The following is a 25,418-nucleotide window of genomic DNA, read 5'->3' as shown; positions in this document are numbered from 1 at the left end:
CAGCGTGTTGGAAAGGAGAGGGAAGATGAGGGCTCAGCCTGGGAGTGCAGAAGATGCAGATAAGAGGGGGGGCCTCGCTGCTTCTGCCCTGGTGGGGGACCCGGGGAAATCACGTACACCCAGAGCCATGAAAATATTCAGGTGCCAAAGACCCCAGTGGAGTCAGGTCCTCCGTGACTGCTCGGCATCTAAATATCTCACGGGGACAGCAGTTTCCCTCTGGTCCAAGACATCCAGGACAAACGAAGGGCCAGTCAGGAGGACTCGATCCCCATTTTAGGGTTGCTCAGATGCTGCATCCACATAAGGAAACAGCCAGGCCAGAACATCATCTCTGGGATGTATTGGGAAAGGGAGGGGAGACATTATCTCACTGGTCTGAACGCTCCTCTTCTCTTTCCTCCCCCAGAAAAGCTGCCAAGAGTAAAGATCTCTCAGGAAATAAACTCCCACTCCTTTGTTCTCACCATGTTCAAAGGGGATGATGCACACAGCCTGGCATGGCTGGGCGGGCAGGGGACAGCAACACAGCTCCAGCCCTACCTGTGCTACCACGACAGGTACTTTTAAAAGGGGGGTTTGCGGTTTTGTTTTTATAAACATGTAGATCTTCCTCTTGAGAGGAGACAGACTCAGCTTGGAGGTGGGGTGGGGGGGGGGGGCGGTGTCAGATACTGCTGTCAAATAGGCTCAGAAACAGGGATACATGGATAATGTATGCCAGACAGTTTGTCTGACAAATTATTGTTTCTGCTGTCACTTAAATTGTTCCGCACGTCATCTTCCCCTCCCATTTCTGTTTCAACCAAACCTGCCTAGAGATGACACTTCTCCCAGCCCTTCTCGTGGCTAAACTGGTTTAAAATGCAGTTCGCTCCATTCGTCCACTATGAGATGGACCCCCTTTCCCTTTATGGAGTTACGAATGGCTGAGAGGAGGAAATGACAGGGATGCTCTTGCTTTCCTGCTCCCCGTTGTACCCGATACCACAGAAATAATTACGATTAAATTCAGAGAGCTCAGGGGAAGGTAAAATGCAGCTCCTGCATTGCTTTCGGTCCCAAGGCAGGTGGTGCAGGGGCTGATGTGGGATCCGTGCAGGAAAGCAGCCCTGGACGCAGGGCAGGCATTACAGCGGGCGCAGTGTACCCGGGCTGCGTTATCCCTCGTGGCTCAGCAGGTCTGGCTGCAAGCCCTGCAGAGCATCTTGGTTCAACATGCACATTGTGCTGTGCCTCCTGATCAGAAAAACGCACTTCTTCAAGCAAATTCAGCCTTTGGCAGCAGAAGGTGGAAAGAAGAAACCCACGTTGCTGCAGAGCTGTTCTGCCTACCCGGTCTCAGGGATGTGCCCAACCTCACAGCTCTGCCGAGTCTCACCTTGCAGCATGCCCAACCGGTGCACGTGGGGGAGAGGAGATGCTGTTAGGGCTCTGCTCACCTGGTGACCTCCATCGCCTTTGGGACACCAGCTTGAGCAAATAGCAGGAGCGGTCACTGTTTGCAAGCCCAACGGGCACCTCTTACCACCCAGGACCAGGAGCTGCAGTTCCACAGCAGTAGCTTAAACCAGGGGATGGGAAATATGGGGATAACTTGTGCCACCAAAGATCACAGAGTGTGTGCCTTCACCTCTGGCCCACCACTTCAGGAAAGCTGGCAGACACAACACTTCTGTGTACTAAGCCAGGAAATTTTGCTAGTCTTTCCAGGAAAGTGCCCCCAGCTCATCTATCCTGCAAACCGTGTCTCCTGTTAGGAAATCACCTCCAAAATACCTGCAGAAAGCTCTGAGCATCCCTCCATCAGCTCTGACACCCCTGTGCCTCCTGCGCTCCAGCCCTGACCATCAGCACCGGGGCAGCAGTACCACCAAGAGAAAACACTGGAGTAAGGCAGAAAGCAGCTCTCATTTTGTCTTCTGGACCCATACATTTTCCCCTCTGCAATGTCAGGGTGAATTTAGTTGTTACGGACCGAGTCGGTCTCCTCACGGTTCCTCCTGCCAGCAGCCTGCGCAGGTAAATTACAGCTCAACATGAATCCTGTCGCCATCTAGCACCCTGAAGGTAATAAACGTTTGACTGTTATTAGGCAGTTATTGTCTGAAGCCCTTCAACAACAAAAGGAGGGCTTAAAAATTGCCTCTAAGTGTCACAGCTGCTGAAGGAGCTTGCTAGGGACCAGGCATCTATTTCACTGCATAGTTCTTCCACCGAGCCTCCTCCTTCCTGGGTAAACGTGCCCCCATGAGGGTCTTTTAGGAGGGAAACAATTCAGTGTTTCCGCTTATTCCGGCTTCGAGTTTTGCAGTTACTGCAGGCAGAAAAGGCTGTGCAGAAACCCCAGTTTGAGGTGGGGATATGGAATTTCAATCTGTGCTGTGCATAACAGGAACCCAGGCCGGGATGAATCATGCTATGTTACTTCAGTTTTACATTTTTTTTGCACTGCGTAGGTTTTTCTAGGGCATATTCCATCAGGCACATACCGGTCAAATTCACTTTGAACATTTATTACACTGTTAGTCCACAGTACACACACTTCAGATGTCAGAAACAGTAACGAAGTGGGCTTAGCAACTTAACAAAACGCTTCCATCATTTCTGCAGATTGCCATACATTTTCCAAGTGCTCTTTATCACAGCCATTTGACTACTATTTTTTTTTGTTAGATTTGTCAGTTCTGAGGTATATTTTGATTAAAAGCGCACTGAGTAATTTCACCTTTTTTTCCTTCATCAATACAGTAATTTGTAAATATCCCAGAATTTTTTTTGTCCTCCCACCCAGGAATGCAAATGGCCATTATGTGCTCCCCAAGGTATCTCCAAATAACCCTTCTCCTTTTAACCTTAGGATTTTATTGTGTTAGTTGCTAGGTAACTGAGTAAGATTTATAGCCATCTATTGTTAATTTTGAAGGCAGTCTTCAATTTCCCTGTAAATAGCATTTGGGAGTTGGAGTCCACACCAATAAAAACTTGCAGCCCAGTCCCACTCCGCGGAGAAGAGCACCTGCTATGAAACACGGAGCCAAGTGGATACATAAATCTTACTCCCCCCCAAAAAAGGGCCCTACCCCTCTCAAACCGGGCAGGCTGTGCACCGCTGGGGTGCTGGACGGACCCCGGGCTCCCCCGGCCACCGGTGCCGGCACGGCAAAGTATCGGCGCTGGGGCACGGGCATCCCGGCTGCTGCCCCGCTCCTCTTCCTCCTGCTCCTCTTCCAGCCCCCTCCTCGTCCTTGCAGGCTGGAACTCACTCCCCAAAATGACAGCGCTGCAGCTTTTCCCAGAACCGGATTTCTTTGCTGTCAAGCTCAAGACTCCCCAGGCGCAGGTCTACCTCGCCTCTCTTGGAGGAGAGGTGGGTGGTAGATCGCCCTGGTTCATGCGGTTCCTTAATGCTCCTCAATTTGAGGCTAAACAAAGCAATCAAGTGGGGCTCTGCCAATTTGCACAAAACCTCCTTGCGCTATAGCAACAAGTAATTTTCTACTATCCCTCCCTCACTCCCTCGAGCTCTCTTGCAATCCAGCAGAATTATTTGCTTTATGCTGTAAATTCACACTCCTTCCATGCTGCCTTCACTTTTCAGGACCATTCCTGAAGATGAGAAACAACAAACCTATTTGGGATAACTCCCAGAGAGGCAAATGTCAGCAGCCAAGGCAAGAGATGAGCTGTCAGGAGTAAATCCATCCTGCCCTTTGCTTGCAACGACACTGGAAGCATCACAGATGTTGTTTAGTCCCTCACGTTAATCATGCATTTGTCATCCCACAAGCGGCAAGGTCCTTCTACAATTTTTTTAAAGCTGTTTTATTATCTCTTCTCATTGGGGGAAAAGAAAATAGCTTTTTTCTTACTGTTCCACAAGATTGAAACCTGCTGATGAACAGGGGAGTGAGATACCTGACAAAACCAGGCTGCCAGTGGTTGCGGTGGGGCAGTAGCTCAAATCAGGCAGAAGTTAGGTAGCTGTTCTAAGGGAAAATTCAGAAAACTACGTCTATGGTCCCTGAGATGCCAGAAATGGCTTCCCTGCCAGCCACCAACATTGTCAGGTTTTACATTTGTGCTATTTTTACCTGCTGGAGATACCGGTTCTTTGGCCAAGGCAAACAGCCTGGGACCTACCTGCTGCCTAAAGCTTCCAATACTCCCAAGTTAAATGCTTCTGTACATTTAGGCTCTTGAAAAGCCCAGGCCATTAGGAATGATCAAACGGGAAAATGCTGCTAACGAAATCTGAATGCAAGGCATATCTGGAAAGCTCCACATACCACTTGCAGGACACAGAGGAAAGCTGATGAAGAGGAGGATATTGTCAGATTATCTCGGGCACCTAAGGCAGGCAGCCTCTCCCAGGGCGGGCGCGCAGCTCTCGGGGGTTATTCCAGGTGAGCTACGCACCGGCACAAGGCATTCCCGCTGCCTTTTCCACACGGAGCGGGATGAAGCTGTGGATGTCGGCAGGAGCTGTTGGAAGGACTTTAGGACGTTCCGCTTTATGCAATCCAGTCAGCAGAATTTAGGAATGTCTCTCAAAAATGGATCTGAAGGGCATCAGCTCGCCGTTTGCCCCACCTGGATGGAGACGGCAGCTCAAGCGAGAGTCAGCAGAGCGGTCTGCCGCGATGTCCTTGGCTGAGGTTTCCTTAGATCGTCCGTGCCACCAGTCTGCATGGATTTTCCCCTGAGACACCTGGATTTGAAGAGACCTGGTACGCTCAGGGATGCTCCGGGAAGAGAGCGGTGAAGGAGAGAGGAAGACAGCAAAGTCCTTCAGCAGCTGAGCCCCAGCGCAGATGGGCAGAAAGGCCACCGGCTCCTGCTCTCACAAGGCGAGGCTTGGACTCACCGTGCCATTCCCTGCCGCTGCCGGGAAGCAAACCTCGGTGGCAAGTGCCCAACTACGCCTCCTTCCAGCCGCTTGGCCCACGCTGTATGCGGTTTATTATTTCAGAGCTCAATCACATTGCCGGCTCAGCTAATGCGGGTATGTTTTATCTGTTTTTTCTGCATTTTCTCAAGCAGGGCTCTATCGCCACCGGTGGGTACGCGCTTTGTTCCAGCTAAGCTCCGGCAAGGCGCCAGCCTCGGGGGCAAGTGCACGGTTGCACGCTCCCAACACCACAAATCTGGCCCTTGTTCCAAAGGCCTTGGGCAAATCTGAGACCCGCAGCTGAGAGAACTTCATCAGGAGAGCCCAAACCACGTATGAGGCCAGAGCTCCAGCCCCTGGCAGCATCTGGTACCTGCTTGCATCTTTTGCTGCAGGCGGCATCGCTCACGCCTGCTGGGGGGGATCACAGAGGCAGGGGAGCAAATAAACCCCCGCTTGTATTTGCTAGTCACAGCAGCTAACCTGGACACGTTTGTTCTTGCCAGTCAGTTCGCAGGGAGCCATCCCCGCTTCCCTGCTACCGTGAGCGGGAGCAATTAAAGCATTTCACGGCAAATACTCCTTTCTGCGTGGGGATGGGGGGAGGCAGGCAGTAAGCAGTGAATAGCTTCAAAGAGAAAGGTCAGCAAGCCAGCGAGGATGGATTAGTAAAGGACAATGCAGCAAAGACCTGCTTAATTTAATTGCTCGTCTGAAATGTAGTCACAGATTAAAGAAGGATGAAGAAATTATAAGCATATGAATGGAGCCAAGTAATGATTTTAAGGGAGAAAATGCACAGAGCCCTGCCTCCCCCTGCACCCTCTGCCCTGCATACAAAGGGGTTTGTATTCAGGGATTTCTCCAGACTTTGGGCTCTTCTCCTCACGCCATCTTCTCAGAGATGGAGACACTGACGACCAACAAATGTTTAAGTAGCTGCAGCTTGATATCACTGCTGGCAGCTCAGATTGAGCAAGAGCATTAAAGCTAGGCATGCGCCCAAGCCTGTGGGGAGACGTGACGTGAAAACCATTTGGGCTCTCCTGCTCCCAGCAGAACGGAGGCTTTCCTGGTGGAAATGGATTGATGTGCATGGCCTCAGCCTCTGCACTTCATATCCAGCCGCTGCCTTGAAGGACCTGAATCAGCTTCACCAAGGAGAAATGTATTTCTACGTTTCCCTGGCTTAAAAGGGTACCTACATCAGATCTCCCTGTACTTACAATCAACAGATCATGCCTCCAAACACTTCAGAAGTAATATTTATAACTGGAGAGAGGTAGAAGTAATTTCACAGAAAATTGCGCAGGTTTGTTTGTTTTTTGGGTTTTGTTTTTTAATTGGAACAAACAAACCAAAAAAACCCCAGGAAATAAAGTATAAAAAGCATATGGGTTAGGTCAAAACACTATTCTCTTCTCGTTTTGATTTTTCAAAAACTGTGCCTTATGTTTGGTAATATAAAATAGCTGAAAAATTAAGCCAACTTTGAAGTGGAAACTCAGACTCTTCTGTGAAGGCCAAAAATAACTTCTCAGCATTCTTCATCTCGCTATTGCAAAGAGAGGTCAGAAACTTGTCAACTAAATCTGCTTCTGCAAGGCTACAATTCCGATTGCCTGGATTACTCCAGCACAGGCAAAATACTTGGAAAATGCTGAAGCGAGACCGACAGGCACCACTTTTGGCCATCAGCTCCTTCCTCCTGCACAATGTAAGCTGGAGAGCTGCCTCCAGGAATTTGTACCGCAAAGGGACTCGTCCCCTCCCACTAAATGACCAACAGCTACTAAGGTTAGAGACTTCTGGATGAACTCGAATGTATTTCTTAAAAAGACTTGATTTGAGGAGTTCTCGATTTGAAGACTTCAAGCGATGGGAGAACTTACCACGTGGGCTGAGCTGCTTCAACTGTTAATGACTCCTGGGTTGGGTTGAATTTCTGTGCCCTTGTCTTGTAGATGGGAGAACTGTCTCACCTCAATGCTGTTGCCCTGGCAGAAATGCTTTCTCTAAGTCAGCCCTCAATCATTTGTTTGGGAAGAGGAGTTGCGTTGGAAAGACCCACTAGATCAGGTCTGGAAGTGCCTCAGTGGAAAATTGTCTTGCAAGCCCAGACTTCCCTCCTTGGTCTTTTCTGCCGCTCCCCATTTCTCAAAATGATTTTTAAAGCATGGCTATGCAGGAGAAGGTTTTCTAGCAAATGTCCTGATTTAAGACTAGCTCCCTGAGTTGTGTGTTTCCAAGAGCCTTCAACAAAATGCATTTTATTTTTCTATAGAGGAAAAAAAGCCCATTTCTGGGGCAGAAGAGAACATTGAAGAGATGAAGCAATCTCCTCTGTCTCTGCAGCAATTAGTCTGACAGGCTGTACAACAAGGCTGAAGAAGAGCACTGTAATTTTTATAGAATAACTGGACCCGAGCATCAAAAGTGTTAAAATGACCCTTTCATTATACAGGGCTGGAAGGTTAAATATGCTTCAGGGGCTGTGCACAGCCCCCCTGTTGGCTTAATTCCACAGCAGCCCACGTTTAAAGTCTTTGTAATCATTTATTAAGGATAAACGATAGAAAAGAAAGACACCTTTAAGATATCGGTCATTTAAACTAAGAATCAAGCTCTTGAAATACCGCATGTCCTGTTTTCTGCATCTGACAGTGTTTTAGACAGCATGAGAAAGGTATCCTCTCTCCTTTTGGATTGAAAACATAAAAGCTGAAAAAGGCTGGACCTGCCAGCACTGGGAGATCTGCTGCATTTTCTGAGACAAGGCATGAAGAACATACAAGGGAGGACAGAAAAATGCAACTTCTTCACTCTTACCTGCAGCCTCTGGGGCAGAGGCGATGTAAGATTCTGGCTGCAGTTTGTCACTTGGTTGCCCTCCTGGGAGCTGGTCCCCACATTTGCTTCCTTCTAATCCAAATTTCTTCTACCTGAATTTTCTTGTAGATTTGATACTATTTTTTCAAACTTGAAGAAGTTGATTTTTTTTTTTTTTTTTTCAGATTTCTTTAAATAGCCCTGCTAGCGGTGGGGACCAGGTCCAGTATCCCAGCTCACCCTTCAAAAACATTTGCAAAATGAACTGTTTGGCTCCCTTATTGTCCCATGGCAAGGGATGTCCCTGGTACGTGGATGGCAGCACCAGCCGGTCAGCTGGCACATCCAACTAGTGCACGGGGCACCTCCGAGATGTGCTCGTGTACGTTTTGTACCTTGGGGCACTTCTCTCCTGGATAGAAATTGGGGACCATCAGTCTCACTGCCCGGCAGGACACGAGTGGATGGCCGTGGCCATTCTGCAAGATGGTCCCTGGTCCACAGACTCCAACGTGGGCTTGGGGCAGGGCTCCCTGTAAACGACATTATTACCCTCCCTCATTCCTTTTGCATGGGACAACCAAACAAGGAACCCAAAGCTTGGAAATAAACACCAGCACAGAAAGGAATGTTTACCATTCAATGTATTATTCCCTTGTGTACAAAGTATTTTGCCTCTATAATAGCACACAGGTATTGAAATACGATGGCAAATGCAGAAAGACCATACAGACATGTCTTATGGGTCTTTTCATTTCCTTTTGAGTATAAGCAGAAAGAAAAGAAACACTGTACAGGAAAGTGCTTGCAAAAAAACCCCCAGTTTGTAGAAAAATAATGGCATTGATATACAAAACCCAGAGTTGTTTCCTGAACAAAAAAAGTCTAATGTCTCTGTTCCTCAAAGTCTGTTCCTGTTTAATGAAGCCCATTAATGAACCACAAGATCAGTGCTCTATCATTTCTTTCCCTTGTAGTTTACTTAATATTTTTTTAGGTTTCTCTTGCTCTGTTAATAGCTGCTATGAAACTATATGGTAGAAATGAATGTGTACAGGTCAAAATAATATTTCTTTTTATAAATAGCCACTCACTTCATTAGAGAAAATATAATAAGCCTGTACTTTCTAAGCACCACTGTTTCTTTCTAAAGTTCATAGTGCAATTTTCCCTTTTCCCCTACAGAAGTTATACATAAGCAATTATCATTAACAAATCACTATTCCGTTACTACTCCTTTCCCCTTTCCCTTTTTCCTCTTTCTCTTTCCCTTTTCCCCCTTCCCTTTTTCCCTTTTCTTTTCTTTCACCTTTGAAATGGTATTTTTGGCATTTTTCTCAGAAAGGTAGAATTTATTATGGTTATGCATAGACATACAACGTTGGTGAAAATTTAGTCTTCCTAAGATACGACCACACCTACTTATGCGCTATTAAGCCCAAACCCCCAAATTATGGGTAAGAATCTCATTCTTTCCTCTAAGCCTGAATATTCCTAAGAGCAGCAGAGGCACACACAGTGAGTGTAGAGCACCAGTTCTTTAGCTGCTGGACTGTCACACAGCCCTGCTCGCCGGCGAGATGTCTCCCAGCTGACGTGAACGTGTCGATCCCCGACTGCCAGGTTTCACTCTGAAGGCTGAACACAGCCCGGCGCACGCATGGGTTATGAATCCAGGGATCGGATCATTTATCGCTATTGATCTGACTATTTTGTAACAGACTAATTACACATCCTTTGGGGAGCCCTGCAAGAGACTCACACAAGATCCCGAGCTTGCGTTTGTTAACTGTTTGCATCCAAAATTGCAAGACTTATCTGAAGTAGCAGAGAAGCCTCTTTAGTTTTCCAAACCGCTGGCAATTTTGTGCTGAAAAGCTTCCTTTCCGTGTACTTTGTGCTCCTGGCTGCCCCGACATATAAGGTGAAGGGGCAGCATCTTCCTATCGCTAAGTAAAATTGTGGAGAAAGAGATAAGGGACATAGTCATAGACTACAAAATTAATCTGGTCACATCACCCCCGTTCAACGTGCTACGAAGCTCTGCGAAAACGTGGCGTGCCACAAGCGGCGGGCTATGTACAGGCAGGAGCCATCGCACGGCCGCGTTCGGCGCCTATGGGAGATGTCTCCTCCATTTATATATATTAAAAAAAAAAAAAAAAGCCAACGCTAAAGGTCTGGTTGTACATGGGACGGCGGATAGGCAAGGAGCGCAGATGCCTTACCAGGAAGATCCGAAGCAACACAGAAGTAGGCGTAAAGCAGCTTGTTTTTGAAGGGGGGGGAAGGCAGAGATATCTGTAAGTACAGAGTGATCTGGTTGAAACGAGGCAGAGCCGGCGCCGAAGCCTCCCCTTGCAGATGGTCTGCGAGTGAGTAGGAAGCCGGAGGAACGCTGCAGGTGTCCGCAACGGAGTCCCCCGGCCAAGAAGAAGGGGCGGCTTGGCTGGGCGTGCTGTCCCCCAGCCCCTTCTGCAGACCCTGCCGTCCCCGCCGGCCCCGAGATAACACCGCAGGGCTGCTCCCGGCTTCACCTTCGGATCTGGCGACAACCTCCGTAAGGAACTGCCTCGCTTCTCAGCGCGCAGCCCAAGGGAAACATATGGCCTGATCAGCCTGTCTGGGATGAGTTAATACCCCGCTTCCAGATGGAGCCAGGAAGCACAGTGGCACATGCAATTAGGAGACAAAGATATGGTTTTTTTAAAAAAAGCGAGTTCACTTCAGAGCCCTACGAAAAAGGGGCTCGAGCTCAAGATCCATCTGCGGGAATTTTCCTGAACCTGGAGGCAGATCTTAATTTATTTGAATCGCCCGACAATTTTTCTGCTTTCTTCCCTTTTTCACTGATAAAGGCACTGGATTAACTAAACCTACAGAGCAGTAATAAATATCATGTTAGCACCAAACCAGCGCTTTTAGCACTGGCCACAGAGGTCATGTGAAATTCAAAACATACCTAAAAGATAAAGATTGCTAATGCAACTAGCACTGTATTCGTTGTCATGTTTTCCTTGAGTGCTGTCGGCCTAATCCCTAAAAATAAAATTTAAGCACATCTTGTCTATTTTCCTTACATAAAGATAGATTGAAATGCCAAAAATACCCCTACGCAGATTGTGTAGCACCGTAGAGGGCCAAAGCAGCCCGTAACTGAAGGAAAATTACTGATTGAAAGTAAACAACTGAATACAGTGACAATAAAGTATCACTTGTCATAATGCTACATATAATGTAGAGTACGCAAAATGCAGTGGTTTGACTGCAGGATTTAACAATAAAAAATAAAAATAGTAAAAGCAGCCTTAATATAATGATTTTACGTACAAAAATATTAAATCAAAATAAATAATTCCAAACATAAATATTATACTGTACATTAAGAATATGCGATCTATATACACACATAAACAGATAAAAAAGTGGAAGGCAGAGGTATTGCATCGCTATCCTTCATCCGTCTCATCTCCGCTGACTGCTCTCAGAGAACCTGGAAAATACAGACAAGGTGCACATTAGAGTCAGATCATCATCTTCGCCTCCGAAACCTCTAACTAGAGAGATCGGCACAAGAGCGGAGCCAAAGCGGGTGCCAGCGAGGTGGGAAGTGCGTTTCCAGTTGACACTGTTATACCCACAAGGGTTACTGGGAGAAGCGGGGACTGGGAGCACGGGATCCCGTCGCTCCCCGGATGCTGCGTGGGGTGGGAGGCTGTCACCGATGCACGAGTGCTTTCACAAGCATGGCCTGATCTGCTCCTTCAGGACGTTTTGGGGAAGATTTCCCGTCATGCAGAAGCAGCTGGGAACTCACCATCGCTATAACACCTGAACATCGAGGCCTGTTCCAGATGATGGAGTACACTTCCCACAGTAACCGCCACATTTTCCTACTACTTTGGTACCATCCTGCAGGCAAAATCAGAAATAACATCTCATGTAAGGGCTCACGAACTCCATGCTGCGGAAGGGCCAGATCTAGGTTATTCTAGCCAGGCTTTTTAATAGAAAATGTCTTGGAAGGAAAACAAATTATGCCTAAATCAATCTATGAAATCACCGTTGTATTTAAATACATGCAAATGTAATTCTCTTTAGTGCTACCAGGTCAGATAGTGAACACAAATAAGAAAAGGTAGTTTTGATTTATTACATTGAAAGATGCCCAAGGAGAAGGCCATTTGGAGGGATATCTCAAGGGTATTTGCTTTCTCCAATTTGCCCCACAGTGAATCACTGTAATGAGTGGAAAACTCGGCTCATGCAAGAGCAAAACCACACCCAGACAACAACAGGTCGTCAGCTGCGCCCGAGCACGCGAAGGGCACAGGAAGGATATTTGCAGGCAATACCAAGAAACATCCATTTGGAAGGGAAAGGACCGGAGTGGCTCCAGAGCCAAGATGAGAGGGAGAGTGATGGGGTGAAGCTACGCCACTTGCTAAGGTGCTGTCCCTCCTCAGCTCTGCATTTCCACGGCCAGAAGAGACAAAGGAAAATGTGGAGTGGTCCTGGGGTCGGCCCCGTCTCCAGGAGAGCCCAGCACGTGTGGCGCAACTCTGGTCTTGAGTCAGGAGATTAATACCTCCGCCTGGCCTTCCTTATCCCTCCTCTGCAGAGTCTTCCTCCTCTTGGTCATTACAATGGATAGACAGTCCTTGAGGGGAATTCGACCCTCAGTTACCAGAAAATTGGACTTAAGTGCAGGACAAGCTTGCACAAGGCATTTATTTTTAAACGAGCTCCATCCTGCCCTTGACACTATTGATCTGTGATTGCAGCAGGCTGCTATCATCTCTTCTCACTATGCTTTTCTTTCTTCTGCTCCTGCGGGCAATTACACCCTGAGAACAGCGCTTGACAGATGCCACCGGGTGATGGAGGTAAGAGTGGTCTCTTAGACACCCTGTCCCTTAAAGCTTGTTTTAATTCTGCCAGCCGTGATGGTGTCTGCTCTCCGCAACCCCAAAGTTGGCCTTCTCCTTTCTGAAGGGGAGAAGAAGAGCAAAGCACCTGCCAGAACTAACATGTGGGGGCTGTGCTGGTCCTCTTCTACCTGCACTGGAGGGTGCTTTGCTGCAGCTTGGTTGGACCGGTAGCATTTAATTCTTCTTTAAGAGCACCAGCACTGATGAGGTTCATGGACTCAAGGGGCTCCCCAGAGCCAGGGAGACTGAAAACAGCACAGGAGACGATATTTTGCAAATTGCTTTTTGTCAAATGGTTATGGTGACCTCCTTTGGACAGTTTTAACAGGGGCAATCGGGATGATTCACATGAAGTAACAGCCAAAAAAAAAAGGCGATCCTGGGTTTTTCCAGTTTCAGAACATGACACAGAAGCAACAGTGCAAAGGCACGCAGTGACAGAGGCATTAATGGGCAGGCAAATTAAGCCGTACGAGTTCAAATTTGGCTGTGGGGTGATTTTGAAGGTCTGCTTGGCTTACCCGGAGGCCTCAGGTCAGCAGAGCCACCGGCGGCCGCAGGGGATGGTGCTCTGGGGTGCAGTCCCAGCCCACCGGAGCGCGGGTGACTCGAGTCTCACCCAAGGAGATAAACCCAGCCCAGAGGGAAGGTCCATGTCCTCCACACTTTATTAGCAACATTTTGGGAACAATTCCTACTCGAGGCACTCGCCTGGTGCCCAGACCCTCTCTGGATGCTCACTAATTAATTGCAACAAGTCAGATCAAGTTAAACCCGCTAGCCGCCCCCCAATACAATACGGGCAACACTTTAATGTCAGTTGTTAGTTTTTTTGTTAGTCTCTACTTGGATGACGTTGTCACGAAAGACAACACGGCAATGAAAAACTTCTCACGAGTGGGTATAACCATAATTAAAATTACAACTTACTGGGGATTTTTGAATTTCCGACACTGCGTAATTCCCTTGCGAGAGCCACTTTGCCGTTCCTGTTAAGGACAGGCCTGTCCCATAAAGGTCTATGCTGAAGCGACCCTAAAAAACAAGCAGATGAGCCCGGTTATCCCAAAACACCGTGCTTTGGCCGCCCATGGCTTGGCACAGTGTCACTTTTCTAACAGGATCTTGCCAGCAGCGTTTTCAATTTTTTCCATCGCTCTGATAGTGATTAGCACATATTGTACAAATCACAGCATGCCTCTGGTTAGGAATTTCCTTCTCGTTGGTGGCTGCAGGGAAGGAGGGGCTTTATCTTGGTTTTTCACTGCTTTTTTTTTTCTCGGGTTTGCACTGCTTTTTCGCCGTTTGCCGGCTGAGGGCATTCTTGGCTTTTCCATGGCAAACTGCGGAGCCTGACGTGCTCCAGCAGCTGATGGGAAAGGTACCCCAGGGACTTGCTGCAGCCGCTCTCACTGCTCCCTCCTCAACTGGAGAGGGCACACTTGTCCTTATTTTCCTTATTTTCCACTGGTATGGTTTTGGGCTTGGTGGGGTTTTTTTTTGGTTTTTTTTTTCTTCCCCCTAGACGTCAGTAAAATCAAAACTCTTTCATTTGTTTATTTCCTAAAAATGTCCTTTACTTCATTCCACCCTGTCTCAAAATGCACAAAATGGGTGGAAAATGAAGGGCTATACCTGCACTCAACACACACTCCCCCCAGCCTCCCCCTTACCCCCATGGCAGACCTCAGCCCTGCCTGTTTCTGGACCCAAGGAGGGATCCTGTGGCCACATCCCCAGGCTGACCCGCAGCCCAGCACGGCCATGCGGTACCAGATGGCTGTTAGCTTTGCTCCTTGCCCTGGCTGCCTTAGGAATGCTGATTTTCTGCGAGGAGCAAACTGTCTGGGTCAGGTGGATGGATATTAATATTTATGAGCCTTCCCGAGGTAAGAAGTCAATCCCTAAGCCGCTGAGCTGTGCAGAAAAGTGTCAGCTCTGAAAGTAGGGAGGGAAGGAGATGGAGAGGTTTGCCCTCTGCCGTCTGTTGCTGTGACTCCCTGCTTAATGCCCTTGGCAAATATGGGCCACCCAATACATTGGACTAGCCAAATATATCCCTCGTCATCCATCCCCCAGCTCCACAAAAGCTAGGTGTGCTGAAGACGTGGAGCAAGCCACCTGTAGCACAGTGTTAAGTAGACTCCTAATGACTTTCAGGAAAGCATGTTTTTTCCAAGCAACTGGGCTAGATGTCCTACATCACCTCCCAGAACTACTGAAGAGGCAACTTAGCCTGTGCCCAGCTCCATGCTTCCATGGCCGGGCACCTCGCGGTGCTGGGACAGGCTGGATTTGCCCTGATGTGCAGGCACCACCTTCGTTTTGTCAGTGTTTTCCCAGCTCCAAAGTGGAGTGAGCGAGGGTCCCACCGGGCTGCTGTGAAAATACGCAGCGGGGTGTGAGGCTGGTGGGGCAGCAGCTGGCGGGTACCACCGTGGTCTCTGACAGACAGGGTCTGTCCGTCCTGCGGCAGAAACCTGACTTGTTCCTGCCCCGCAAATGCCTTCTCCTTCTCGGGCATCTCCCCCCTGAGCTGGCACGGTAGGAGTCCCACTGTCTGTCTGCTGCCTTCTCCATCCGGAGGGGTTATCTCACCCATCTTCTTGCACCCCGGCAAACAGCGGTTTCAGCAGATACGAGATTGCGGAGCACAGAGGCAGGGTCCCAGAGCATCCCAATGGCCTGATTCACGACTGCTCTCCCAGCCCAGCATTTCCACCAAGCCCTGCTGTGGACCGATCCCCCCACCTCCAACTACGCACGCCAAGCCCAGCCCTTCTCCCACAGCTTATTTCTTCTTCCTTTTCTCCTTTACTGTTGACTGAAGTCCTGGGGAATGTCCCTTAGCCGGTCCTGACACCGGCCTGATAATAACCTGACATTTTCCCATATGGAAAATGGAAATGACTTTCTGCACGGACAAAGGGAAAAGTTTCCAACCACTGAGATAAGAATGTGACACTCGCTGGTGTTGGGCTGATGCGATCAGCAGTAATTAATAGAGGGCCTGAACAAAACAAATGGCGCCAATTCCTATGAAATGCTATTGTCAAATACCTGTGGGCATTTGGCTGCACTGTAGCAGTCCCCAGCAGTGGCATACGGAACGGGTCGTCCATCATGTGTCCGTGCGAACTGTAAATCAGTCGCTGTGGAGAATAGTTGGTGAATAACATGGAAAGAGAGATGCAGGGAGAGACACAAAGTAAGTGTAAACATGCTCTTCGCTAATGTTTAAACTCATTAAAGCTGGTTTCATATATTAATCTTGAGAGTCAGGACCTCATCTGCTGGATTTTGAATATTAAATCCCCAATTCATCCCACATGTGACTCCCTGGCACGTGAGCACTGAATTTAACAGGATGCTTACATATTCAACGTTTACAGCACGGTTTAAGTGCATTGGTGATTTAGGACCTAGGTATAAATAACAACAAAACTCGAACCCATGACTTGGGTTTTATTTCTCTATCAGAAAATTCCCCACTTTCAAGAAGGCCATGGGACCTCCTAAATCTCTCTTTTAAACAAAGGCAACCAACTACCTCGGTGCTCTCCTGGCTGCCCCAGCCCAGGGGTCGGGGTTTCAAAGGGAATTGGGGTATTTTGCTCTGGAGAGATCTGAAGTAACTGAGACTCATTTAGATGGGGATGTGAGATAGCTCCTGCCTGACAGAGGTAGGTGCCCAGCTCCTTTTGAAATTCAAAGGGAGCTGGTATCAAATTCCCCAACGATGGTTCCTTTGAGATCTTTACCTAGGAGCTTTTACAGACTATTAGTAGCTTCTTACAGATTGATAGACTGGGAGGTCTCATGGCTTGAAAATTAAGTGATAAAAAAAACCTTATCAGATAAAGAGTCATTTTACAAGGAAGGATTTTGATTTGCTAAAAAATCTCCGCTATTTACTGAATGAACCCCCAACAATATGTTGTATTTTTAAAACATTTGTTGGAAACTGATAGCATCCCTGGAGTCAAGGGGACTGAAACCATAAACTATAACCCTATGGGATGCTGCAGGCTCTCTGCTGGCGGGATGGCTCCCAGCTCCCACGCATGCTGCTGGGAGTGACAGGGTACCACTCCTATTGCACAGCTACAGCCCCGTCCTCTTCCCCTGCAAATCCATGGCCCCAGCTCCATCACACTCAATGCAAGTTATTTCCCCATGGACTGACTCCACTGAGAGCCTTTTCTGCCTCCCCACCGCACCGATGCCGGCACCGGTCTGGAGGGAGCAGCATCCCTACCCCAGCCGAGTCCCCTGCACTGGGATCTCCTGACACATTTGTGCATAAAATGGGGGGCCAGTTCCTCTCTGGTTAAGCTTTCTGCCTGAGTCAAGTCTGAAAATAGGAGACCAAATGAAATAAAATCCTTTAAAAAATACACTGGCCTGCCGGGAGCATGCAAATATTCATTCTGTATAGCAGATGCACCAGCAACTGTCTTAATATTTTCCCATATTACAGAGAAATACTATAAGCATCTCTGATGTACTCGAGTTGCAGTCTCTAAGTGTAAAGCAGCAAGCAGGTGACCGAGTTTAAAAGCAGCTTTTAACAGGAGAGCTCAGGAATATTGCTCACTAGAGTACTACTCCTTGTTTGTAGTTACAGCTATATTTGTGTAAAATAAACATTTATTTATTTTTTTTTAATGGCAAGGCCCTGTTTTTACTCACTTATTATTTGCATAGTGTTCAGGTCCAGCCTTACTTTGCTGAAGGTGGAAAACCCAGCTGCTGTGTAATCTTTCCTACACTGGCAGTCTTCTCGTCTGCTCCCGTTATATGGACATTCAGTCGGGTTATGCAATCTAAATCAAAAGAAAACCCTTTCTACTCATGACTGGAAAATATTGCCATGGAAAAAAAAATATTGTGCAGCTCAGGATTAAGGGATTTCTTACCTGTATCCATACACTTCTGAAAAATTCTCTGCATCCCCATTTACAAGGGTCACGTACTCCTTTGGGCTCTCAGTCTGCATCCCAGAGCAATACACCTGAGGGAGAAGCCAGAATTTTGTCAGGCATCATGTGCAAAGGGATCGCTGAGAAAACCGAAGGTAGAAAGTCCAAGAGTGGGACTGAAGAGCACACGCAGGGTCCTCTTGCCCCTTTGGGAAATGCATTAACTATCAATCTGTTGCTGAAATGCACCTTTAATGTCTTTCCTTTGACTTGAAGGAAATATTCGCCATCTTCAGTGACACCTTTGAGATTTTTAACGTCTTTGCAACTCCTTGGTAATTCACCTGAAACAAAACAGAAATACTGAGCAACTGTACATCAAAATTTCTTTTGTAACACCGTGAGGCATCCAAAGCATCAAAACACCTTGTTTATTTTTAAGAGGTTTCCCTGAAGTGCCTTAGTGCTTAGTCGGATGGCTCCCAATGCTTGCAAATACTGCTTATCTCTAGGAGTTTGATGGGAAAAAATGCTGAAGCCACGAGAAAGGCAAAGGAAGGTGCAAATCTGCAGACTTACAGTCATGGACGTTGTGACATGTCCTCCTCTCTTCAGGTTTCAGATCCGCGTGGCACAAGCCGCTGACCTGGTCATCGTTCGTCAAACACTGCACCGACCGGTGCATGACTCCAACTCCACAGGTGACGGAGCACTGCAAGACAGGAGACAGAGATTCGTATTTTATCTCAAGGGCTGCTGGGCTCCAGAAGAACAGAGACAGCCTGTTTCCCTTGTAGCAAGGGACAGCAGCAAAGGCCCCAATCCTGCAAAGTGTTCAAACACAGGCTTAATTTTAATCAAACAAGTAATCCCTTTTTATTATTAATCCCTTCGTTATTATCGTCGTCACTAATTATTTCAAGAAGACTACTGAACTTCACTTAGCGGTTAAACGCTTTACAGGATGAGGCAGTATTGGTTAAGGTGAACCGTGTGCTCATGTGCAATTGTTTATTTTTCACACTTGGAAGGTCATACAAAAGAGAAATGTTCACCAGAAGGTCTGAATGGTAGAAATCCTTTCCTGGTGGCTGGAAGACATTTCTTGGGACTGACAGGGGCCTCTGAGCAAACATGACATGGTTTGTTGTTTTCTACCCAAATTGCACCAAAACTTCCACAGCCTCCAAACCCCTTCTCCCCTCACCCTCTGGAAAAATGGCTAGATCTGCGCAAACACCGAGTCATCCTCAAACAGCCCAAATCAAGGGCAATCTTAAGGCTGAAATTGCACAAGTGACTGGAGCTACCGAGCAGCAGCTTGTCTACGCTGGCTGCCGCTGAGCACGGGCGAAGGGAGGTGGGAGCATCTTGCTCCTCCTCTGCAACTTGTTCTTTCAGTACTTGAGAACTGAAAATCAGCTCTTTCTACAGATACCGGGTTAGGCTGCCAAGAAAATGCTGCTGCTCATCTCTTTAGAAATTATTAGGCTAAAGGAGCACACCATGAAGGAGACAGTCTTCAACACCTCACGGTATTCACAACTTGGCGTTTACTCTTTATCAGGTCCAAATCCATAAAGCTTAACTAAGGAGCTGAGCAGGACTCTCTTTGTCCAGCAAAGGTGATGGTATTTTACATTCAATCTCTTTGAAAATCAGAGATGAGAAGGGTCATGGCACTTGGTAGTCACTAGGATGTTCAGCAGCCCAAAGCGAGGAGAAAGGTCTTCCTCTCTGAAATGGATACTCTTTGCAATGAAGTTGTATTAATGAGTTGGACATTTTGCACTGAAATTCTGGGGGAAAATGCCAATTAATTGAGGCTGAGCTCTTTGCTGTAACTCCTCTGCTCTGACTTGCAGGGAGGATCTGAAGCTTCCTATGAGGCAGGAGGAACTTCGGTTTCAAATAGCTCTGCCATTTACTGTGACAACTTCCACTACATTTTGTTTGACTTGACCCTCGTTGCCTTCTAAAGGTTTGACAAATTCCCACAAATGCCTGAGCTGGGTTAATAAATCAAATTTATGGGAGAAACACCACATTTCAAAGAATGTCGGAAGCCTAAAGAAGTGAAATGTTATCACCTTAACTAAAATTTGATCTTGTAGTTCAGGCCCCAGAAGAGGCTCAACACAAATAACTTTAGCAGAAAGGCTCAGTTCTTTCCCCTGCCCCATCCCAGCATTTGTAAGAAGGAGGGGGCAAAAAAAAAAAAAAAGAAAGAAAGAAAGAAAGAAAGGAAGGAAGGAAGGAAGAAAGAAAGGAAGAAAGAAGGCTCAAATTACCAGTTTTTTTGCCTATTAGTAGGTCCCAAGTCTTGGTCATACACATGGCCAAGCGGGATCAATCCCAGTTGCCAGCTATCCATTGATCCTTCTAGCACAAGACTTTCAAACCCCTGTTTTCTGGCAATGACCCCACTTTCTGACTAAGCATTCAGCATGACCATCAACACTGCCACAAATTTTGGCTACACCTGAATCTTCATAGAGAATGTGACTCTACTTGTAGCTGCTGGGACTCCCCCATACGATGGGATTCAGTCTGGAGCATGGAGCCCTACACACACCGGGACCGCCGCTGTACGAGAGTATTCATTGCATTAATTTACGCAGCTCTTAAACATTCCCCCTCCAAACCTTCAGACTGTGTCCTCAGTGTAAAGAAAAATAAGTTTGTTCCAATTTTTTCAGTTAAGAAAAGAAGTTTGCCCAAACTTACGCTTCCCCAGTTGCCAACGCGCCAGGATGCCGAGACGGGGCACTCCCCGAGGTAGCAGGGCTGGATGTTGGGCGGCTGTGTGCCAGGACAGTTGACTGTGTTCTGGTACCCATACTCGTAGTGGTCCTTCCCGGTGTAAATCTCGCTGCAGGACACCAGGCGCTGCTTGTATCCCTTCCCGCACGTGACGGAGCACTGAGGGCAGAGGAAGCGCCTGTTAGCACCCCGCGCTTCGGGAAGGCTGCCCAAAACGGGAAGGAAAAGCAGGCTTGTCAGCTTTTAACTCAGCAAGCTGCTCCGAGGGATCACTAGTTAACTATTTAAGCCAGCCATGAGTACTGTGAGTGGCTACAAGTGGGCTGGTGCCCAACACTGTCTTTGAACATCCAGTTCCTCCCTGTGCTGCCCTTACAGCTCCAGGATTCCCGACTCCAGGTTGGCTCCTGGGCACATGTTATCTCTCTCCAAGGGCAAAGAAAGGAGCAGAAGATCCTTTGGAACTCAGAAATGCCTCTATTATTTGGGTTTTCTTTTTTCCCTTTTTCTTTTTTCCCCTTTTTCTTTTTTTCCCCTTTTTCTTTTTTTTTTTCCCATGGGATGCACAGGGAAAGAAAACGGTCAAGATTGACCCTGAATAGCAGGTACTTGGCAGCAACTGGAAAAAAGGGAAGGTTTTCCTTATAGTTAGAGGACAAACAGTGCTTCTGCCCTCCTCGCCAAAAGGCTGAGCAGGAGCTGGAGAGAGTTGAGCTCCGGCTCTGCGAGCCCTCGCCCACCTCTCTGTCTTCATGTGTCCCAGTGCTCCTGGGGGGGGTCACAGGTGGTGGGAGTGGGTAGACGGTGTCTGGGCAAGGGGCAGCCGGGGCTCCAGCCTTACAGGCACCCTAATATTTCCCTTAGGAAACCACCCAGGAGACCAGACTGCTCCGAGAAATTCTCATCTCTCCGTGTTTCTCCCTCCTGCGCTATCTCAGGTGGCTTGTCTCTCCTCCCCCTCAGTCCCGGCATGTTTTCTTTTTTCCCTTTTCTTGTTCTTTCTTTTTAATCAGTGCTGTGTCAGCAGCTGCCTTGTCATTTCCCTCTGCTGTTCCTCCAAGTGGAAAGCAATCCTTCACTCACTGCAGAAGGAAACAGGCTGAGATTAGCCCGGGTCCTCCCACATGCAGTGCCTGCTGCAAAGAAAACTCATCTATTTTCCTTGCTAAGCCCTCTCCCAGCCATGAGGGTGAACCTGCTGCCTTCGCTCACACCAGGTCCTCGCTCCTGCCAAAGGCGGCATAGAGGAAGGACGTGTCCCCGTGGTCACATCCAAGCTCGCCTTTCCCCCAGGATGCTCACCTGGAGCTCCCCGGGATGGGAATAAAACCAAATAAATAAATAAATTAAATAAACCAGCACAAAACCAAATAGGGTGCCTGCTGAATGCAATGTGCTTCGGAAGAAAATTGCCTCTAGATATTAGCTAGGACTCTGAGCATGCTGGCATTTAGTCTTTAATATCCTGGTCTTCTCCTACAACCCTGCTCCTTTCTCTCCAGGAGGGAAATTGCACACAGAAACAAACCAAAAAATAATAATTAAACCACGCAGCATTGCCCTGCCACTGTTGATTTGCATTGCAATATCTCAGCGAGGCCGGCGGCGAGAGGAGGAGAGCGTGGCCCGGTGCCGAGCGGTCCCTGCGCGGGGATGGGGATGGGGACTCACCTCCGACCACTCTCCGGTGATCCAGACGTACTCGCAGGGCGGCAGCCCGCAGCTCTCGATTTCGGGGGGACGTTTGCTGGCGTCGCAGTAGCCGCTGTTCTGCAGCTGCTTGTTCTCATCCACGCAGACCACCTTGCGGTACCGAGATGCCTCCCCGCACGTCTTCATGCACTGTTTGCAAGAAACAACGGCTCATGCAACCCATGAGGGACTTCAGCAAATTAATCTGCATCTGCTGAGCGAGCGAGCCCTCCTCCCAGCAGCCCGAGTGAGCGGACGGCTCTGTGCCCCATGCTGGCATCTCTCATTGCTATCACTTGGGGGGCAAATTTGAGACCAGAGCCCTGCTGTGGCAGGCACTGCGGGAGCGTCCACTGACAAATTGCTCCCATCCTCTGGAGGTACCAAGCCAAACAGCAGATGTAGGGAGAGAGGAGAAACCAAAGCAGCAGGTATTGGGATGGGCCAGATGTGGGATCCAGCTGCGATGGGACCGAGAGATGCAGGGGTGGGCATACCGGGTCAGGGGATGGGGCAAGGGGGCAAGAAAGGGGCCAACCCCTTTTATTTCAGCCCCTAGTAAATACAGCTGCTTGGATAACGATGACCCAGCCATCCTCCTTCCAAAATACACACCGTCGCACCCTTGGCTGGGGCTGGTGCGGGGAGAGCCCCTTGCCCGGTCCCTGCTAGCACACTGCCCTGCCCAGTATTAAGAGCAACCCATGCTAGCCGAGCACAGCTGCCCCCCGGGGGCTTCTGGAGACTTTAAGGACTCAGTTCTTTCTCTGCTCCTCTTGGAGAAACCAGCCTGGCTGTGAGGCTGTGCTCCTGGGAGCGGGCTCTGTGCTCAGAGCGTGTCTTACGAAACACACACATAAAACAAAATAAATCAGCATAAGAGCAGCTGTCTGGATAAAACCCTATTTTCTTAAAGTTATCGCCTGTAATGGGCTTCTAACACTTTCAACTAACTGGATTAACAAGGAGAAAAATGCATGAAAATAATCATTTTATATAACATACAGGAAATGTCTTCCCCTAAGGAAAAGGATAAAACATTCAATCAGACCACCCCTATCTGTACAGAAACACCGTTTGAAGTCACCTAGGCTCGGAGGACCGTGCCAGTTTAATCTACTTAAAGTCTCACCCTCCGAACATCATTTCCAGCCTCCCCGAAGCAGCTCCTGCTCTCCTGGCTGGCCCACCATTAGCAAGATCTTGGTGGGTTCACTTAATTGCAAAACGCAGGCACTGTCAGGCCCCCCTTCCTGTAATTAGCTGTTAGAACCAAGATTGCAAATTATGCGAGAACTTTGAAAAATCAGATCAATCCGGGGCAGGAGCAGCAAATCAGGAGAGCCGTGAGCGCAACGTCACGTTGGTCGTAAATATTTAGTAACTGAGTGAAGTGGAGGGGGACAGGGAAGGAGAGGCAGCCCCACAAAGCAGCATTTATTCCGAAGGAATAACTTAGGAGCTCTTAGGCAACAGTCAACATTGCAAAATCCAGTCTGCCGAAAGACCTCAAGGGCTTCGTGTGCTTTCAACCTTATTTACTCTCTTGCTTTAAGCCCTTGGAGTGGAAGCTCCTTCTAGGTCTGTGCTGAAACACAGCGATCCTATGGGGGCTGGAGGAATTTGCTGGAGTATGATTTCCTCAGAGAGCAAACACACTGTGCTATATTTGCCCTTCTCTGCTATCTCCCTGTTATATAAGTAAAATCTGAAAGGGAGTTATTGCATGTGAATAAGGCATCGCTAGCGCTCCATCATCACGTAGCTTCCCTGAGCGGCGCCTTTCAGAGGCAGCGCGAACCCCGAACTTCCCGCTCCCTCCTAACGAGGGATTCTCCAGCGCGGTGGGAACGGGGCTACGGGATGCTCCAAGCTCCCCTTGTCTGTGGATTGGCGTACACCAGCCCAGGACGTGGTCACCTGTGCAGGGTGAATCGTTCCAGCCCTCTGCCCCCCACAGCCGAAGGAGGCGTCTTGCAAGAAGTGGGAAGCTCAAGGCCAATTTTGTCTCCTCTCCTTAACGTATATTTAAGCCTAAATTTGCAAGTACATTGGCTCATGCTTCATTTTAGGAGGGTGAACAATCTCTACGCCATCAACGCACCTTCTGACATTGGCCGTGAAAAGCTATCATACCAAAAGCCCATCCTCATTTAAAATCATTAGTTGCTGACTGACACTCTCGAGCGCACGCCAGCCTGCTTTGGGTTTCTCTGCAAATAATGGTTGTATGGCCAAATAAACCTAAGCCAGTTCTGCATGTTTTGTCATCATCAATAAATGAACGTTTGATTATTTGTATTTTTAGGGACAACTGGCAATTAAAGTAATCCCACTGCGATATTAAATACGGCTCAAAGACAGTGAGACCATCATAAAATAAATCAAAGAGAAACGCCGCAGAGGTTCCAATCAGCCACCCCAAGGTTATAAAACATTATTCATGTAGAAAGTGGACAGTTCGGCTAGCATGAAAAGGCTATTTTTCCTTTTAATACGGTGATAGATTTTGTATGAAATCTCATGTTCGTGACTGATCTAAATCTCACATAAAACAGCAGGGCCAGGGTATCACAGCTATTGATAGCAAGAGCTGAAAAACAGGTCAGGCATTTGACAATATTTGTCTCTTTTGCTTCATTTCCCAAATTCTAAACTATTTTCCTGGCAGTTCAAATTAAGGACCATTTCAAGCACTTCTGCAACTGTTTTAGAAGAGTAATAATATTAATTAAAAAAGCCCAAAGGCATTGCTTTGCGAAAGTATTCATTGTTTTCCTTTTTTTAAAAATCAAAATGTGACGCAGAGATGAAACAAACCCCCACACCACAAACACTTCAAACATGCCTTGGGTAACTCTGCAATCCAAATCAGGCAAGGATGGCACGATTTTCCCCCAAACAGCAAATGTCAAAGATTCAAGAATTGCATTGCAGCTTCCAGAGCCGTGCATTGTCCTTCCACAGAGGTTCATATTAAAAAACCAAAAATTCCTTCTGTCTCCCAATTTTCCCTTTTTCTTTGTGACCCTGGTCTGAGTTTTACTTTGACATTAGCAAGGCCCTTTCTATTGACTTTCTTCTCCCTGGTGTGGTCACTGAGAACAGCTAATTAATGGTGATACACCAACAGAGCAATAAACGGTTTCCAATAAGTTCCCTATTCCTTTTCATTGGCAAGACCAACTTTTTTCTAAAAAACAACAACAAAAAGGAACAATAAAAAAACCCGTCTTGACAGATTCCCTTTAGAGATAAGAAATCAAGAACAAGACAGCACTGGGATGTTATTTTACATCCCGCCTTTCATGTCAATTAGGGTTCATTGCTGTTCCCTGCCCACAGAATACTAATGCAATCTCTGCCTCCTCGCTATAAATAACATGCGGC

General features: G+C 47.7%; 1 protein-coding gene across 6 annotated transcripts in view; it reads right to left on the bottom strand.

Moving 5' to 3' along the window:
• Positions 1 to 8,349: 8,349 nt before the first annotated feature.
• ADAMTS9 (ADAM metallopeptidase with thrombospondin type 1 motif 9) overlaps positions 8,350 to 25,418 on the bottom strand; it is an 86,612-nt gene continuing 69,543 nt past the window's right edge. For 4 of the 6 annotated variants that reach the window (XM_075053443.1, XM_075053444.1, XM_075053445.1 and 1 more), the window contains 10 exons: positions 22,008 to 22,178; positions 20,301 to 20,495; positions 18,153 to 18,285; positions 17,823 to 17,917; positions 17,571 to 17,665; positions 17,344 to 17,477; positions 15,712 to 15,803; positions 13,582 to 13,686; positions 11,538 to 11,632; positions 8,350 to 11,213 (listed from right to left, as the gene is read on the bottom strand). In XM_075053443.1, coding sequence (XP_074909544.1) covers positions 11,543 to 11,632; positions 13,582 to 13,686; positions 15,712 to 15,803; positions 17,344 to 17,477; positions 17,571 to 17,665; positions 17,823 to 17,917; positions 18,153 to 18,285; positions 20,301 to 20,495; positions 22,008 to 22,178 — 1,110 coding nt within the window. In that variant the 3' untranslated portion in view covers positions 8,350 to 11,213; positions 11,538 to 11,542. Of the gene's footprint in view, positions 11,214 to 11,537; positions 11,633 to 13,581; positions 13,687 to 15,711; positions 15,804 to 17,343; positions 17,500 to 17,570; positions 17,666 to 17,822; positions 17,918 to 18,152; positions 18,286 to 20,300; positions 20,496 to 22,007; positions 22,179 to 25,418 lie in introns of those variants that run through there. The other 2 variants (XR_012653878.1, XM_075053446.1) reach the window with 2 other exon arrangements.

Source organism: Buteo buteo, chromosome 21 (genome assembly GCF_964188355.1).
Source record: "Buteo buteo chromosome 21, bButBut1.hap1.1, whole genome shotgun sequence".
Classification (NCBI taxonomy): domain Eukaryota; kingdom Metazoa; phylum Chordata; class Aves; order Accipitriformes; family Accipitridae; genus Buteo; species Buteo buteo.
This window is presented reverse-complemented; position numbering and strand designations above follow the sequence as displayed.